Source organism: Colossoma macropomum, unplaced genomic scaffold, assembly GCF_904425465.1.
Source record: "Colossoma macropomum unplaced genomic scaffold, Colossoma_macropomum, whole genome shotgun sequence".
In the NCBI taxonomy this organism is placed as follows: Eukaryota; Metazoa; Chordata; class Actinopteri; order Characiformes; family Serrasalmidae; genus Colossoma; species Colossoma macropomum.
This window is the reverse complement of record NW_023494790.1, coordinates 6,508,646-6,525,042: the sequence shown is the minus strand read 5'-3', so window position 1 is coordinate 6,525,042 and position 16,397 is coordinate 6,508,646. Positions and strand designations below refer to the sequence as shown.

The 16,397-nt window shown below is 38.6% G+C and overlaps 1 protein-coding gene across 1 annotated transcript in view; it reads right to left on the bottom strand.

Moving 5' to 3' along the window:
• Positions 1-11,273: 11,273 nt before the first annotated feature.
• Positions 11,274-16,397, bottom strand: part of LOC118809055 (muscarinic acetylcholine receptor M3) — a 166,659-nt gene continuing 161,535 nt past the window's right edge. The window contains 2 exon segments of the mRNA XM_036571988.1: positions 11,274-13,289; positions 13,291-14,254. Of these exon segments, the coding sequence (XP_036427881.1) occupies positions 12,483-13,289; positions 13,291-14,223 (1,740 nt within the window). The 5' untranslated portion in view covers positions 14,224-14,254 and the 3' untranslated portion in view covers positions 11,274-12,482.

Genomic DNA, 16,397 nt, shown 5'->3' with positions numbered 1-16,397 from the left:
ATATATCCTAATTTCAACAGTGCCCTCAACACAAATAGGTACCCCATGGTAATCATGAGCAAAATAAACTGTGAAAAAGTCTTTAATTCAAATATTAGGATAAATCTAACCTTTATTTAAAGAACACTGATAGAAAAAATTTAATCTGGTCACGCAATAATTTTCTTAAATCTATCAAAATCTTAAATATCTATCTAACTGTTGGCACACCTAGAAATTAAGAGTGAAATCTAGCTGAAGTATACGCCCATTCATAATTTATGTTTTTCAGTTCACCTGAGTGATTAGGAACATAAACGATTAGCTATGACTTCCTGATTCACTGGGGAATATATGAGATGAAAAGCAGGCCAAATGCCCTCATACATCCATCGTTATGAGAAACGACCAGAGAAAACAGCAGTGATGTACGACAAAAGGTTACTGAGCTGCACAAATCAGGAAATGGCTACAGGAAAATAGCTAAACAGCTGAAAATGCCAATTTCAACAATCGGGTCAAAAATGAAGAAGTTTAAAACATCTGGAGATGTTGAGAATCTGCCGGGAAGAGGATTCAGTCTATACTGACCACAGACACAATGAGGAGGATGGTTTGAGCGGACAAAGAGTCTCCAAAGATCACAGATGGGGAATTGTAGACGTTAGATAGGTCTTGGGGTCAGAACGTCTCCCAAACCACAATCAGACACCACCTATATAAACACAAGTTGTTTCGGGGGTTGCTAGAAGGGGTACTCTGCTATCAAGGACCAACAAACTCAAGTGCCTACAGTTTGCCAAACAATACTGAAACTTTTAGTCTATTAGTATTTAGTCTATTTAGTATTTCTGTGGTCAGGTTAGACCAAAATTTGGACAAAAAGTTAGACCATGAATTTGGTGTGGACAAAGATAGCCATGCAGAAAATTACTTCACCCCCAATGTGAAGTATAGTGGCAGATCTGTGATACTGTGGGCTATTTTTCTTCCAAAGGCCCTGGACAAGCTATTCGGACACATGTTACCACAGACTCCATCAAGTACCAGCAGAAATAAAATCAAAACCTGACTGTCTCAGCCAGGAAGTTTAAATTGGGCCATAGTTTGGATCTTGTCTAGTTTTGGACAATGATCCAAAGCACGCCTGAATCAATCAATCCATAAATAAACAAACCCAAAATTAAAATTCACTGATCACAAAATTACGCTTTTACAATGGCCATCCCAGTGCCCTGACCTAAACCCCATAGGAAACCTGTGGGATGAGCTGAAGAAGAGAGTCCACAGTGTAGACCTCAGAATCTTAAGGTTCTGTATAGGTTCTGTATGGAGTAACGGTCTCAGATCCTTTGCCATGTGTTCTCCAGTCTCATTAAGCTGACAGGAGAAGACTCAGAGCTGTTATCTTTGCGAAGGGAGCTGCACAAAGTATTGAATGAGAAAGCACCAACAACTGTGGCACAAACAGATTTGAGAAAAATACTTATTTCCTGATAAGATTCAGGGTTATTTTTAATCACTATACTTAAAATAGAGGTTAGATTTTTGTTAATACTGAATGAAAGATCAAAAGGATAAGCAATAAAGATTTTTTTACAGCCTGTTTTGCTCGTGTTTAGCAGGGCGTGTCTGAAACATTTTTAAAAATGTTGATGTATCAGCATCTGCAAACATGTACATGAAAGATATTGGATCTTGGCAACAATTCCTGTATTGTTGCATCCCTAAAAATGACTGGATTAAATAAACCAACTTCGGTCCAAAGTCACCATCAAGAAATGCAATATGCAACATTTCACATTAAATATTACATAGTAGAGGTGGGCAATATGGCAAAAATGTAATATCACAAGACTTTTTTTTCACATTTTCACGATACACGATGACACTACAGAAAGTAGTACCATGTTTAAAAAATCAAAACAATCAAACAAGCAGTCAGGCAAGTGTTTTTAAGCACTGACAATATCCACTATACGCTCAGAAAAGCATATTATCCCATATTGTGAATCAATTTATCATAGTAATGATACAGTCATGCTGCCCAACTCTATACAGTATTTTTGGTATTGCATGATGGAATTTGGTTAGATTGTCACAGAAAGCGATTAGGCCAAACTTTTCAATCTTTTCTGCAAAACACAAATCAAAGCAGATTTAATGAACAAACAGATGTATGTGCTGAAATGTGCAATTTGATCAAAATGAGCAAGAACACCTGAAAAAACTAATTCAGCAATAATGATTTCCCCCAAGTCTTACACTGCTTTTCTCACAGAAGCACTCCACACACAGCGTGCTGATCCGCATGCAAGAGTAAAGCAGCCGTTTCTGCTAATCCTGCCTGAGTTTGAAGTGGGAAATTCAGAAACGCCTGTCATCTCACACAGAGGATCATCTCATTCTATGAGAACGACAACCGCACACATTCCCTTAAAGGAGATTTGCAAAGTTTTTACCAAATTTCTGCATTAGTATACATGTAAATGCAGACTATGAACAAAATCATTCAGAGACGATTACTATGAAATGTGCTGTTTCTACCAAGTCGGAATAGTTCACAGTGGTAGTCATGGGAACCAGACGTCTGAAGAGTTTAATGCCCTTTAAAAGCTCCCTCACAGAGAGTTAATATACCTGAATGATTATGAATATGTTGCCTGATTGTTTTATGATGCTTCGGAGAAGGTTTTGACCTAATTTCAAAAGCCATTCATGGCAGAGAGGAACACGAAGGGTGTTACTGGGGCAAAATAGCCCCCAAAGAAAACTTTTCAGATTCACCACTATTTTACCATCAAGATTGTGTCACCAGCGCCGTAAAGAAACGTGAGGTTTTCCCCACAGTGAACCATTTCACATTAAACCACTTAATTATGCAAAACTATTTAAATTAGTGGAACATCTCTTTAATGCTGTTATAGACGTTCAGAGCTGGACCGAAGAGTCTAAACCACCATCTTGTAAAAGTGCTGTTACCTCATCAAATAATTTAAGCAGACGAAAAAGCAGCTACCAGCCCAAAAAAGTAACAGCTCAGAAACCTCCTCCAGTACAGAGATTCGCAGAACTGCAAAGAAACTTCTCAGTGTACCCAGCAATTATCAGCATAGGAATAAGTTGTTAGGCTCTAGTTGTGTTTTTTGGGATCCTTTTGGTCTAAAATAAGATGACAGTCCTTAAAAGTGAGAGATGTGAGCAACAGCAAAACAGTCCAGCAGGTAAATCAACAAAACAGTGTGAGATTAAAGAGAAATTCCACCAATTTTTCAAATGTCTGCATAATTGAATCGCAAAGGTGTAAATAAAGTCATTCAGAGTGGTTTGGTGTGAAAGGGTTCATTGTAGGGAAACTTACTGATTCAGACCATTTACAGTGGTGGTGATAGGAACCAGGGGGTACACAAAAAGTGTACAATGGAAATACTACAATTAATTCACTTTCCAACACCAGCAGTGAACCTACAAGTGTCTGAGTTGTTATATGGAACATTGATCATGGCAACATAGTGGAAATCTTAGGTAGCATACCTGCCCATATGGAAACAAAATACATGCGAATGCATGTTTTACATGTGAGATTTCTTCCATATTTTTATTCCAAAATGTATTCCGAACATTTTAAGCCAAACTATTTTACGTGTATATCTTTGCATACGGGCCATTACATAGACATTTAACCTAATAACTTTCTGTGAGGGAACTTTTAGAGGCATTTAACTCTTCAGACGTCTGGTTCCCATCACCACCACTGTGAACAGCTCTGACTAAGTTTGTCTAGATCAGAGCATTTCACTTCAGACCACTCTGGATGACTTTATTCACACCTTAATGACTTAGATTAGATTAATAATGCTGACATTTTTAACTGCCCTTTAGAATTTCCCTTTAAACAGCCCTACGCTGAACAGCCAGACACATTTTACCACTTAAACTGAACCATAAGTGAAACCAAAGCACAGATTTTACCACATTTGACCTTCTATGTTTACTGCATTGCAGTTTATACACATTCTTAAAAAAGACAGTGCCTCAAAGGTTCTTTAGTAAAGAATAGTGTTCTATATAGAACCATGAACACTCAAACATCCTTTTGCTTGATTAAAGATTTCTTTGCATCATGAAATGGTTCTTCAGATTGATGGACAATGTCCTGTAGATGGTTCTATATACAAGCTTTTTGAAAAGGGTTCTTCTATAGTGACGATGTCAAGCTTGTACCAATAGAAGAACCCTTTTACCCTTTTTTTTCCAGCAATCTGAAGAACCCTTTCATGCTTGATTAAAGGGTTCTTTGCATCATGAAAGGGTTCTTCAGGTTGATTGAGAATGTGTTGTAGATGGTTCTATATAAAACCTTTTTTAAAAGGGTTCTATATGGCAACTACAGTTGCAAGCTTGACATCACAACTATAGGAGGACCCTTTTGGACACCATATAGAAGCCTTTTCTAATAGGGTTTTATATAGAACCATCTGCCACACATTCTCCTTCAATCTGAAGAACTTGTCCATGATGCAAAGAACACTTTAATCATGCAAAGCGTTCTTAGAGTGCTCATTGTTCTATATAGAACCATTTTCTTAAAAAAACATCAAAGAACCATCTTTAAGAGTGTAGCTACACCCTTAAAAAAGGACGAGGGTTCTTTAGTAAAAGTAGTGTTTCTATTTAGAACCATTTGATGCTTAAATGGTTCTGTGCATGGTGAAATGGTCCTTCAGATTGGTGAAGAATGCGTTGTGGTTCTATTTAGAACCTTTTTGAAAATGTAAAACTTAATAACAGAAGAGGAATGTAAGAGAAGGCTTTTTGGTGCTATACAGAACCGTTTTCTAACAGGTTCTATGAAGAACCATGCACAACACATTCTCCACCAATCTTAAAAACCATTCCCAATGCAAAGAACCATTTAAGCATCAAATAGCTCTATACAGACCCATTGTCTTTACTAGAGAACCCTTGAAGAGCCATCTTTCCCAAGATATCCACCTGCTCATCCAGGCCTGTGACTGTGTGCTTCTGGGAGTTTTTGCTCACCTGGGCAGCAGTTGCTGTGTCCTGCAGTACTTCGGTTATTTGCCTCTCCGCTGGTCCATCATTCAGGCGTTTTAACTCAGGATCAATAAAAACAACGACAAAGTGTTTAACTGAGAAAAATACTGATCAATATTCACATCATTACTTCAGGTTCAAACAGCAGACAGCACAAACGACAAAGCACTGGTCTTATTTAAAAGGTCAGCAGTTCAGTGGTCGTTTCCCTTCAGGAGGCCTACAGGGCCTGTTGGTGTTGGGTTTTGGGCCTTCAGGTAAAATAAATCAACAATGCCATCAAAGTTAGCTTAATAACTGAGATTATAAAACACACATATAAGCTAAAAGTGCAGTCTGGTCTCAGAGCTGAAGAACCGACGGCACTAGGGCGCTAACACTGACAGAGAAGTGCGTGTAGTTCGTGTTTCAGTGGGCTGAGTTTGTGTTTTCCTTCGCTTTCTTCACTACCAGCCCGCCATCTTCTCTTCCACCGCCGACTCAATTCTCCCGCCAAAAGAAGCCTGCGTCGTGACGCTATAAGCACGCCACGCCCACTACTCTACTGCTCTTAACCTGCACGTTTTGCTAGTCGTTTATCAATTCTTTCTCACATTTTTATTCGTTTTATATTTATATACGTATTTTATTTGACCTATTTTACTTTAACTGTATTGTTTTTTTATTTATTCACTCACTTGCCATTTATTTATTTATTTATTTATTTACAAACGTAGGGGAAAAAAACATGCATTTAAACGTTATCTATGCGTCTTATTTTATTTATTTTATGTTTGTTGCTGTATTTTATTTATTTATTTATCTAATTTATTGACGTCCGATTTTCCTATTCATTTTCGTATAAACTTCATTCATGCATTTTATCCTATTTATTTATTTATTTATTTATATTTTTTACTGAAATGTCTTTTTTCTCATTAATCTTCTTCCAAAACGTAGGTCTACTTTAGGCAAACATAGAAAAAATAAGCATGCATTTGAACGTCATGAATGCATTTTAGCTAGCTTATTTATTTATTTATCTATTTATTTATTTATTTGCTTGCTTTATTCACTTACCTTTTTCCTATTATTCTGGAATGCAATCAGTATTGCTTTAAACATGCTCCATTGGCTGTAAGTGCGGAGGATTTACTATTGTTCTTCTCAAAATCTCCTTATCAGCTGTTTTATTTCACTTTTTTACCAGTAAAACATGCGAAAAACCTCTAACCGCTGTTAAAGTCTGTAAATCTGAACTTTTTTCGCCACGACTAGATCAATCTGTCTGTACAATCCTGCCCCCTGGTGATCAGTGCTGGTTATGGCACCGTGACTAGAAAATTCAAACTCAAACACAAATACAAACACAGCTGCTCCTTCTTTAATATTTAATGAGAAAATGAACCATAACAACAATACAATAAGAAATAGACATTCTTACAAAGCAACTGCCATATGAGTCTGATTCTATGTACAGAAGCACAAAGTCTGTGTCACAACATTGAAACACACTTCACAGTTTTAGATCACGTTGTCCCTCGAAGGCTACCGTATGTGAGAGGTGCGTCCAAATCACCACTCTTAACTGCACTCAGAAATACATTAATAAAAAAATGTTCTTCTCTCACCTCCCAAAAAGGGACAGTCGGGAGAAAACATTCAGAATCGCTTAGTTACAAAAGTCATCATGCGGTTATTGGTGATTTTCATAAGCAAACTAAAAGAGAAATGGCAAGAAAAGGCTTCATAAAAAGTCAGTGGCAAAGATAAACTGTCCTTCAACAGTCTAGTTGACTCTGGATTACAGCACATGGTTTGTCTGGAACTTTGAAGGGGAATTCCACCAATTTTTCAACATTTATACATAATTAAATGGTTAACATGTCAGCAAAACCATTCAGTGGTTTGGTGTGAAATGGTCTGTTTTAGAGAAACTTACAGAGTCACAGTTGTTCACAGTGGTGGTGATAGGAACTGGATGTCTGAGGAGTTTAATGCCTCTCAAAGCTACAGCACAGAAAATTATCACATGAAATGCTTATGAATACACTGTCTAATCTCTGAGACAATGAGTGTATTTATATGCACTCAATAATCCGGTCTTAATCAGATTTCTGCAGTTATCTGATTATTCAAATGGTCATGTAAACAGCGCACTCTGGTTCCTTAGATCGGAGTAAGGTCTAGAAATCTGATTAAGAAATCTAATAAGAGAGCTGGATTTTCATCTCAGTAATCAGATTTCTCAGTGCATGTGAACTCTTACTCTGATTTCTTTCGGATTTCTCAGCCTGCGCATGTGCGAAAACAGACTGCTGTACCAGAAATAAGCGAGATGCAGCAAAATACTTTTGGAGTGACGCTGAAAGCGACTACATGCTTGATGAAATGAAGGATTTAAATATTCTTCATCTTCTAGATGATGTATGTTTATATTCGCAGGTAAAGTAATTTGATGTTTTAAAAAAAAAGAGTTTTACATTATGTTTACGTCACATCTTCTTCTGTGAGTTTATCGGCCGGTTGTAAAGCAGAAATCTGATTACTGTCTGACTCATGAAGACCTGGAGTTTTCACGTATCTGATTACTTAAATTCATATAAACGCATTGATCGGATTTCTGACAAAATCTGATTTTCTGCAGTTATCGGATTATTAAGTGCATGTAAACGCACTCATTGTTTTATAGTACTTTTAGAAAAAAAGAATTTGGTCTAAAATACATTTTAATCCATTCATGATGGAGGAATACATGAAAGTTGTTCTAAGCCAAAGAAAACGTATTGGATAGCAAATAAAATTTTGGATAGCAAATAAAAAGCCTTTATTTGTGTTGTAGACATTACGACCACTGGTTTCTATCAGCACCACTGTACAGAAATCAGTCAGTATGTTTCTCTACGATGAGCCATTTCACATCAAACCACTCCAAATGACTCTGTATCTCAACCACTGAATTATACACGCATTTTGAAAAATTGGTGGAGTTCTCCTTTAACACAGTGGATGAATTTACGCTCTTTGTTCGCTCTGTATTCGATACTTATATGTGCAGAACTGAAACTGTGATTACACTTTTTGAGTAATAAAGAATGTCAAGAAAAGTCAACATGCAATATATATTTTAACTCATTTGCTTACTTAAGAAGAACAGATAGACTGTATGTGTGAGAGGGAGAGAGGGAGAGAGGGAGAGAGAACCAGAGTTAAGGTTGTTCTTATTATTCATTACAAGCTTGACATTGATTTAAAATATGGTCTGTCATGTTTTAAATCATCATAAACTTAAAACCAAAAGTGCGATGGAGCGATGCCTTTGAAGAATCACTTTTGGTTCCCGTAAGGAACCTTTAGAGAATGGTTCTTAAAAGGGCCCATAGTCTACATTATTCTTCTATTTTCTCTTTTTTTCCCTCTATTTTTGTGTAGTTTTATTTATCTAAAACAATCTCAGTCCACTTTTCCATGACCACTTCCAATCTCACTTCATCCCTTACAATTAAACAGGCTGTTCAAGTCACTGAAACACTCCTTATAACAACATCAGTGTGAGTGGGCAGGGCTAAACTGCTGTAGGCTGAATAGGCAGATGTGTGTAGGTGTGTTGGTCTGTCATGACATCACAAAAACAAAGATATCAAAACAGGTTGTTTTTGCAGTTTAATTTCCATACTTGACTGTATAGACCTGGGGGTATTTTAAAAAGCAGGATTTCTCAGTAAACTGGGTAACTCAGGGGTCGGTAACATGCAGCTCTTTTACTGTCCTGTTGCGGCTCCAGAGCAGAATTAGATTCTTAGGTAAAAATAAAATAATCCTCCTTCGCAGTAAAATAAAGCTCTGCTGGTCGTTCAACACAGTTTTAATAATAAATGGTCTTAAACTCTGGAGTTATTGTAGCCTATATCTTCTAATTCACCCTTTAACCCTGAAGGTTGGTGCTCAGACTGCTGGTCACATAGCAACAAAGGCAACAATCTCACCTAGCTAGTAGCTAATGAAAAGAGAGAGATTTAAAATGAACGTGGATAATTTGGAGACGAATGGACTTACGTGCATTTATAATCTCTCCAGCTGGTTTCCTGATACGTTTAAACTGCAAGGAGAAACTGTCAAACTCTAAAAAGTTACAAAGCTGAAGTCAGATTCTCTTTCACCAGCTTCTTGTTCTAATTTTCCCATTCCACCTTAAATGGAGCAGCAGTTACATTCTGTTCAAACAAGAAGCTGGTGAATGAGAAGCTGACTCGTAAAAAATTGAATGTTGAGAGACATTTTACTAGAAACTATTCTATTTTTGTGGAAAAGTTTCCTGCTGGAGATGCGAGAAAAGCAGCTATAGCTGAGCTAAAGCTTAAAACAAAGCAAAGTAAGGCTGTGTTGTCATTTATTTTTTTTTATTAGCCTGTACTAGTACATCAGCACATACTGAGACATATTTACAACCACGATGGTACAAATGGACATAAAATGCTGTGGCTCTCAAGGTGGTTTGACTTTTGTTGAAAGGACAAAATGGCTCTTCTTAACGTTTGGGTTGCCGACCCCTGGGATACCCTAAAGCCAAAAGTTGAGGATTGTCCAATAAAAATGTTTCTTAGCTCTTCTCCTATTGGACAGGCTTGTTTTTTAGGCCTAAGTTATTAGGCTAACTATGCAACCCTGTTTGCTTTTTGATTTTAAAAGAGGGAATGCACTAAGCACCATGTTAGAATATATGTCCTTATAGCTCTTGTTCGGAGGATGATTTGGACGCAGTAATGATCATTTTTCAGGGAAGCAGTATAACAGACCAGAGGAAAAAAAAATATTTAAATAGGGCACAGAATATGTGTAAAGGCTACAGCAGTTAACCAGACTCTAATTTTGAAAAAAAGCACTACACACTGATCAAATGAATACACAATCAAAAATGATACTGTGAGTTTGAAAGTTAAAAATACTAATGTTTTTGATCAATCAGCGTAAAAACAGTTCAAATACAGCCCAGCTTTAATTTCCCTCTTCATATACAGTACGTTATCTTATCAACACATATCAACACAAAAAATAAGACAAATACAGTCGAATGCAAAAGTTTGAACACCCCAATCAAATGACCTTTTTTTTTATTTTCTAAGTGGAAATAAATGAACACGTCCTTTACAGAGAACACACTTAAATAAGTCATTTTTCTGCATAAAATGCATGATGCCCGTTAATTTGCTGAGTTTAACATATTGGAAAACAATAAAACATGAAATCTAAAATGTTCTGTAACTTTTGCACAGTCCACATTTCATGCTAAATTGTTCCCTATATGTTAAATTCAGTAAATAAACAGTACTTGTGCATTAAACTGTGCAGAAGTGTGTTCTCTGTGGAGGGTGTGTTCACTTATTTACACATAGAATATCAACAACACTGTGTCATTTGACCAGGGCGCCCAAACTTTTGCATGAGACTACATGATCAGACGTGTATAGTCAAACTCCAACTACCAGTCAAAAGTTTGGACAAACAAAACCATTTCGCATTTTTTAAAATTTAAATTTAAAGTGGAAAAGATATCAGATATATGAATCAACATTACTGTTTCTATATGTCTTAGAAACAAATTTCATTTACCTTTAGATTAGAATACCTTATTTTTAAAAAATGCAGTCAAAAAAAAAAACAATATTCATTCATTTTTGTCAAACATTGTGTGAAAATTACATTGTGTGATCATTTTCTGATGAATATAGAATCTAATAGAGATACCCCAGAATCACTAGGAATAAAATATCTTTACATTAACTTACATTAAATAAAATTTAAATTTTACCCTCTCCTGTAAAGTTACTATTTTGGATTTTTTTTTGGAAACACTTTTCTTTGGACTACTACACTGTTAGAAATAAAGGTTCTGTGCAGGTACATTTTTCATTCATTAAGGTACAAACAATGTAAATGTTCCCTCAAAGGTACAACAGTGGTTTTAAGGTCCAATTGTGAACATTAAATAAGTTTGTCCAGGTGAAAAGTACATATTTATACCTTTTCATAACTGAATGTTTTAAAACAGAACAATAAAATAAAAAGTCTGGAGACGAGACGGGGTGTGTGGAGTCAATACAGCTTAGATAATATAATTTCAGTGGATTATGGTACAATTATATTCCCTGACTAAAGGTACTGAGATGTACCATTGAGGGCACCACCCTAGTAACAAGAGGGGTACTGCCCCAGTGACAGTTCAGTACCTTTATTTCAGAGAGTGTATGATATTCAGTTAGATGTGTCCAAACATTTGACTGGTAGTTTACATACATTTAAAACACAGTACAAGACAAAAAATAACACAAGAAATAACAACACAGAGACTGCAAAAAAATTAAGCTCCCCAGAAAAGCAAGACATTTTGCTGTTCATTGTTGTAATTACATGAAAAAAATAATTGAATTAAGGGATTCAGGAAGGGTGCAAGGGTGCCAAATTTTATCCACAGTGGCCCTCATCGAGCTGGAGTGGGTGTGTTAAAGCAGGGGGAGCACTAACATGTGCAGGGCTGTTGTGTCTTCATGATTCACCTTTTAAAAGGCACATCAAAACATGTCTTATAGATAAAAACATAAATAACATAAATAAACACATAAATAAAAAAGGCAAAAGTGTTTGGTTGAACTTCTAATGCTCCTTTATGACTGCTGTGTCTTTTACTTCATTCAACCACTAGAGGGTAGCATTGATCTTCATATAATCAGAGGTACATTTATTTATTTATATATTTATTTATTTGCTTCTCTTCAGCAAATGCAAGAACAGAATCTTAAGACTACCTTCCTTTGAGCCATTTTCTCTCAAACGCTAAACATTTCTGTTTTGATCTTTATTGCAAAATATCTCCAAAAACTTCCCACACATCAAAACTTTTTTTTATCTGAATATTCTTTTAAAAATATATAAAATGATTTGTACAGAATGAGTAGCGGACTGCATAATGAGGACGAAAACAGAATCACTCACTTGTCTAAATACCACCTCACACGATTCGTATATAAGCAGCTTCGTAAAGCAAACTCCTGTGCGGGAAAACACTGCATCTTTAATGACCACAACAGAAACCAACACAGTCTGACCACCATGGCCAAATACATCAGGAAACAGAAACACCAGGCTCGAGCTGAAGTATCTTTCTTTTCAAAGGTTTACATCAAAAAGGGGATTTTTTTTCGTCTCCACTAACACCTCAGTGATGTTATAGCCGTACTGACTCGCCTCTCGCTCTGCTGATGGAGGAAGAGGGCTGCCTTGAGTCCAAATGGAGGCACAAAACAACAGCAAAGGTGCACCTCTAATATTACAGCCCTTTGGACAAACAATTGTTCATCCCACCAAAAGGCATCACTGTGGGCAAACGGACTGTATCCCTTTGTATGAAAAATCCCTAGACCGGACAGGTCAGCTGCTCTGAAATCTATCAGGTTATCGGCGTCTTGTCTCTACATCAACTCCTTCTTCCTGTAGGTCACTGCTGTCTGCCTCGGCTGAAACTGAGGCTTGTTCTGTTTCTGCTTGTCCCACTGGCACAGCAGGATCATTTTGAAAGTGGTGCGGAAGGTTTTGTTGCACAGTGCGTAGCACATGGGGTTCACCGTGCTGTTCACGTAGCACAGCCAATAGCCCAGAGCCCACAAAGTCTCAGGGATACAGTCATCGCAGAACGTGTTCACCAGGACCATGATGTTATACGGAGTCCAAGTGATGATGAAGGCGAAGAGGATTGCGCTTAAAGTCTGAGCTGCTTTCTTCTCCTTGACAAGTGACATCTTCTTGCGCTTGTTGGCCTGCGTCTTGGCCTTGGAGGCAGTGCCCTTCGCCATAGCTGCATCCTTAAAGAAAAGTGGGGATTTCGAGGCAGAAGAACCTCCTGAAGGCTTGGAGCCCTCCATAACAGGCAGGGATTCGGTGGGCGATTTGGAGAAGCCTTTGCTGGAAGGTCTTTCTGCAGCAAAGCCTTCAGGCTCCAGATGGTCTTGCTTGGATGTACCCGTTTGTTCAGAGTTGGGCAGGTTGTTCATCCCAGGCAGGTTCACCACAATGGAATAGATGGCCCTTGTCTCAGCACCCTCTTCCTCCTCCTCCTCATCTGATTGGTCCATGGAGGCTCCGGCTTCGTTGTTATTCCAGCTATCGCTACTGCTGTGCTCTGGGTCGCCGGTGCTGCGACGTTTACGACCACCACGACCTAGTGGCCAGAACCGGAATCGTCTCGCCTTCTTCCGCCTTCCGTCCTTCTGGCCTGGCTGGGTTCACTGTGTAGCTGCTGCAGCTGTGAGAGCTGTCTGTAGTGGGCATCATGGCAGTGGTTTCCTCTTGGTTGCCTTGCTTGCCTTGGTTCCCCGAGCCCTTCAGCCCTGCCAGATCTTTGGAGCGGTTCTCAGTCTCCTTATATATCCGCCAGTAGAGCACCGTCATGATGGTCACAGGCAGGTAGAAGGCTGCGATGGCCGTGCAGAAGGTGATTATGGGCTCTGAGAGGAACTGGATGTAGCACTCTCCTGGAGTAACTGTTCGCTCCCCAACAAAGAACTGCCAGAACAGGATGGCAGGAGCCCAAAGCACAAAGGAAATAGACCAGGCCAGGCCGATCATGGTCATTGCTCTCTTAGTCGTCCGTTTGGCCCTATACGTTAGTGGCCTTGTGACCGAGAAGTATCTGTCAAAGCTGATCACCAGCAAGTTCATGACGGAGGCGTTGCTAGCCACGTAGTCAATCGCTAGCCATAAGTCACACGCCCAGTTACCAAGTGCCCACTTGTCCATGATGATGTACGTGGTGTAGAGGTTCATCGAGAGAACCCCAATGATGAGGTCCGCAAATGCTAGACTCAGCAGATAATAGTTGTTCACCGTCTTCAGCTGCTTGTTGACTTTAAAAGAAACAAGCACCAGGATGTTCCCAATGATGGTGACCAGAGACAGTGACCCTGTTAGCAGGACAATAATGATGACCTGCCAAATAGAGTGACCACCCAGTGGGTCGTACACCACAGTAGGTGTAAGCATGGCATCTTGAGGGCTGGTCAAGTTGGTGCCCCGTGCAAGGAGGGAGACATTGGCGTGCCGGTTGTCAGCCTCAGGCCAGAGGTCTTGCGGGATAAAGGCGATGTCAGGATAATCTCGCATCCCAGGGGAGCTATTGGTGAATAATCCAGGCTTGGAGCTTGATGTCAGGTTCATGATGACACTTGGGCATATTCTGAGGCCAAAGCTAGAAGAGAGAAACAATAAGAACTTAGCCAAATAGCCAAATCGTGGGACAATCAATCAAAGTCAATGTCAATTGGCGTCACTGTTAAATTATCATATGCAAAAGTTTGAACATCACCAGTCAAACTAACTGTTTTGTTGATTTTCTAAGTGAAAAGAAGTGAACACATCCTTTAAAGAGAACTTAAATAAGGCATTTGTTCTGCTAATTTTAGTGCACAAATTCTATTTCGCTGGAAAAAAGGAAAAAACATCCTTTACTTTTAATGTAAGTCAATGGAACCAGGCCATTTCTTTTGGTCCATGTATCATGAAAACTGAAAAACATCAAAAATGGAGATACAAGATTTTGTTCTGACAGCGAAATGCTGAGATTAACATACTGAAAAAAACAAAATATAAAACAAAATGTGCACAAGTCACATAAGTTCAGTAAATAAACAGTAAGTGTGTATTAAAATGTGCAGAAGTGTGTTCTCCGCAGAGGGTGTGTAAAACTTTTTTTTATGTAGAAAATCACACTTTTGGGGTGCCCAGACTTTTGCATATAGCTGTAAATGAATCAATTCAAAAGCTCTGCTGAGCTCACACAGATATCTTATGTGCACTTGTTACAATAAAAATACAAAATGCAGTTTCACATGGACAGAAAATGCATGGCCAGTTTTTCATTTTCTTCCAAATATTACACAGCGCACTGTCTGACCATCCTTGTCAAAAAGTAAAATTCTATTTTATATAAAAAATGATCCATCTATATACAATAAATACTCCATAAAGATACTATTTCTTTAATTATACACAGAGCTTCTCTTCAGTAGGGTTGAAACCAGAGAGAGATGCGAGAGTTCATCTTCACCTTCTTCTAAAATACTGGTATATACAGTTAGGCCCAGAAATATTTGGACAGTGACACAAGTTTTGGCTTTTTAGCTGTTTACCAAAACATATTCAAGATACAGTTGTATAATCAACATGGGCTTAAAGTGCAGGCTCTCAGCTTTAATTTGAGGGTATTCACATCCTAATTGGAGGAAGGTTTAGGAATTACAGCTCTTTAATATGTAGCTGCCTCTTTTTCAAGGGACCAAAGGTAATTGGACATGCTATTTCATGGGCTGCGTGGGCTATTCCCTTGTCAATCCATCATCAATTAAGCAGGTAAAAGGTCTGGAGTTGATTCCAGGTGTGGCATTCGCATTTGGAAGCTGTTGCTGTGAACCCACAACATGCGGTCAAAGGAGCTCTCAATGGAAGTGAAACAGACCATCATTAGGCTGAAAAAAAAGAAGAAGTCCATCAGAGAGATAGCAGAAATGTTAGGAGTGGCCAAATCAAGTTTGGTACATTCTGGGGAAAAAAGAGCGCACTGGTGAGCTCGGGAACTCAAAAAGGCCTGGACGTCCACGGAAGACAACAGTGGTGGATGATCGCAGAATCCTTTTCATGGTGAAGAAAAACCCCTTCACAACATCCACCCAAGTGAAGAACACTCTCCAGGAAGTAGGTGTATCAGTATCTAAGTCTACCATAAAGAGAAGACTTCATGAGAGCAAATATAGAGGGTTCACCACAAGGTGCAAACCATTAATCAGCCTCAAAAACAGAAAGACCAGATTAGACTTTGCCAAAAAACATCTAAAGAGGCCAGCCCAGTTCTGGAACAGCATTCTTTGGACAGATGAAATCAAGATCAACCTGCATCAGAATGATAGGAAGAAGAAAGTATGGAGAAGGCTTGGAATAGCTCATGATCCAAAGCACACCCACATCCTCTGTAAAACATGGTGGAGGCAGTGTGATGGCATGGGCATGCATGGCACTGGGTCATTAGCGTTTATTGATGATGTGACAGAAGACAGAAGCAGCCGGATGAATGCTGAAGTGTACAGGGATATACTTTCTGCTCAGATTCAACCAAATGCAGCAAGGTTGATTGGACGTCGCTTCACAGTACAGATGGACAATAACCCAAAACATACTGCGAAAGCAACCCAGGAGTTTTTTAAGGCAAAGAAGTGGAATATTCTGCAATGGCCGAGTCAATCACCAGATCTCGACCCGATCGAGCAGGCATTTCACTTGCTTAAGACAAAACTTTAGGCAGAAAGACCCACAAACAAGCAACAACTGAAGACAGCTGC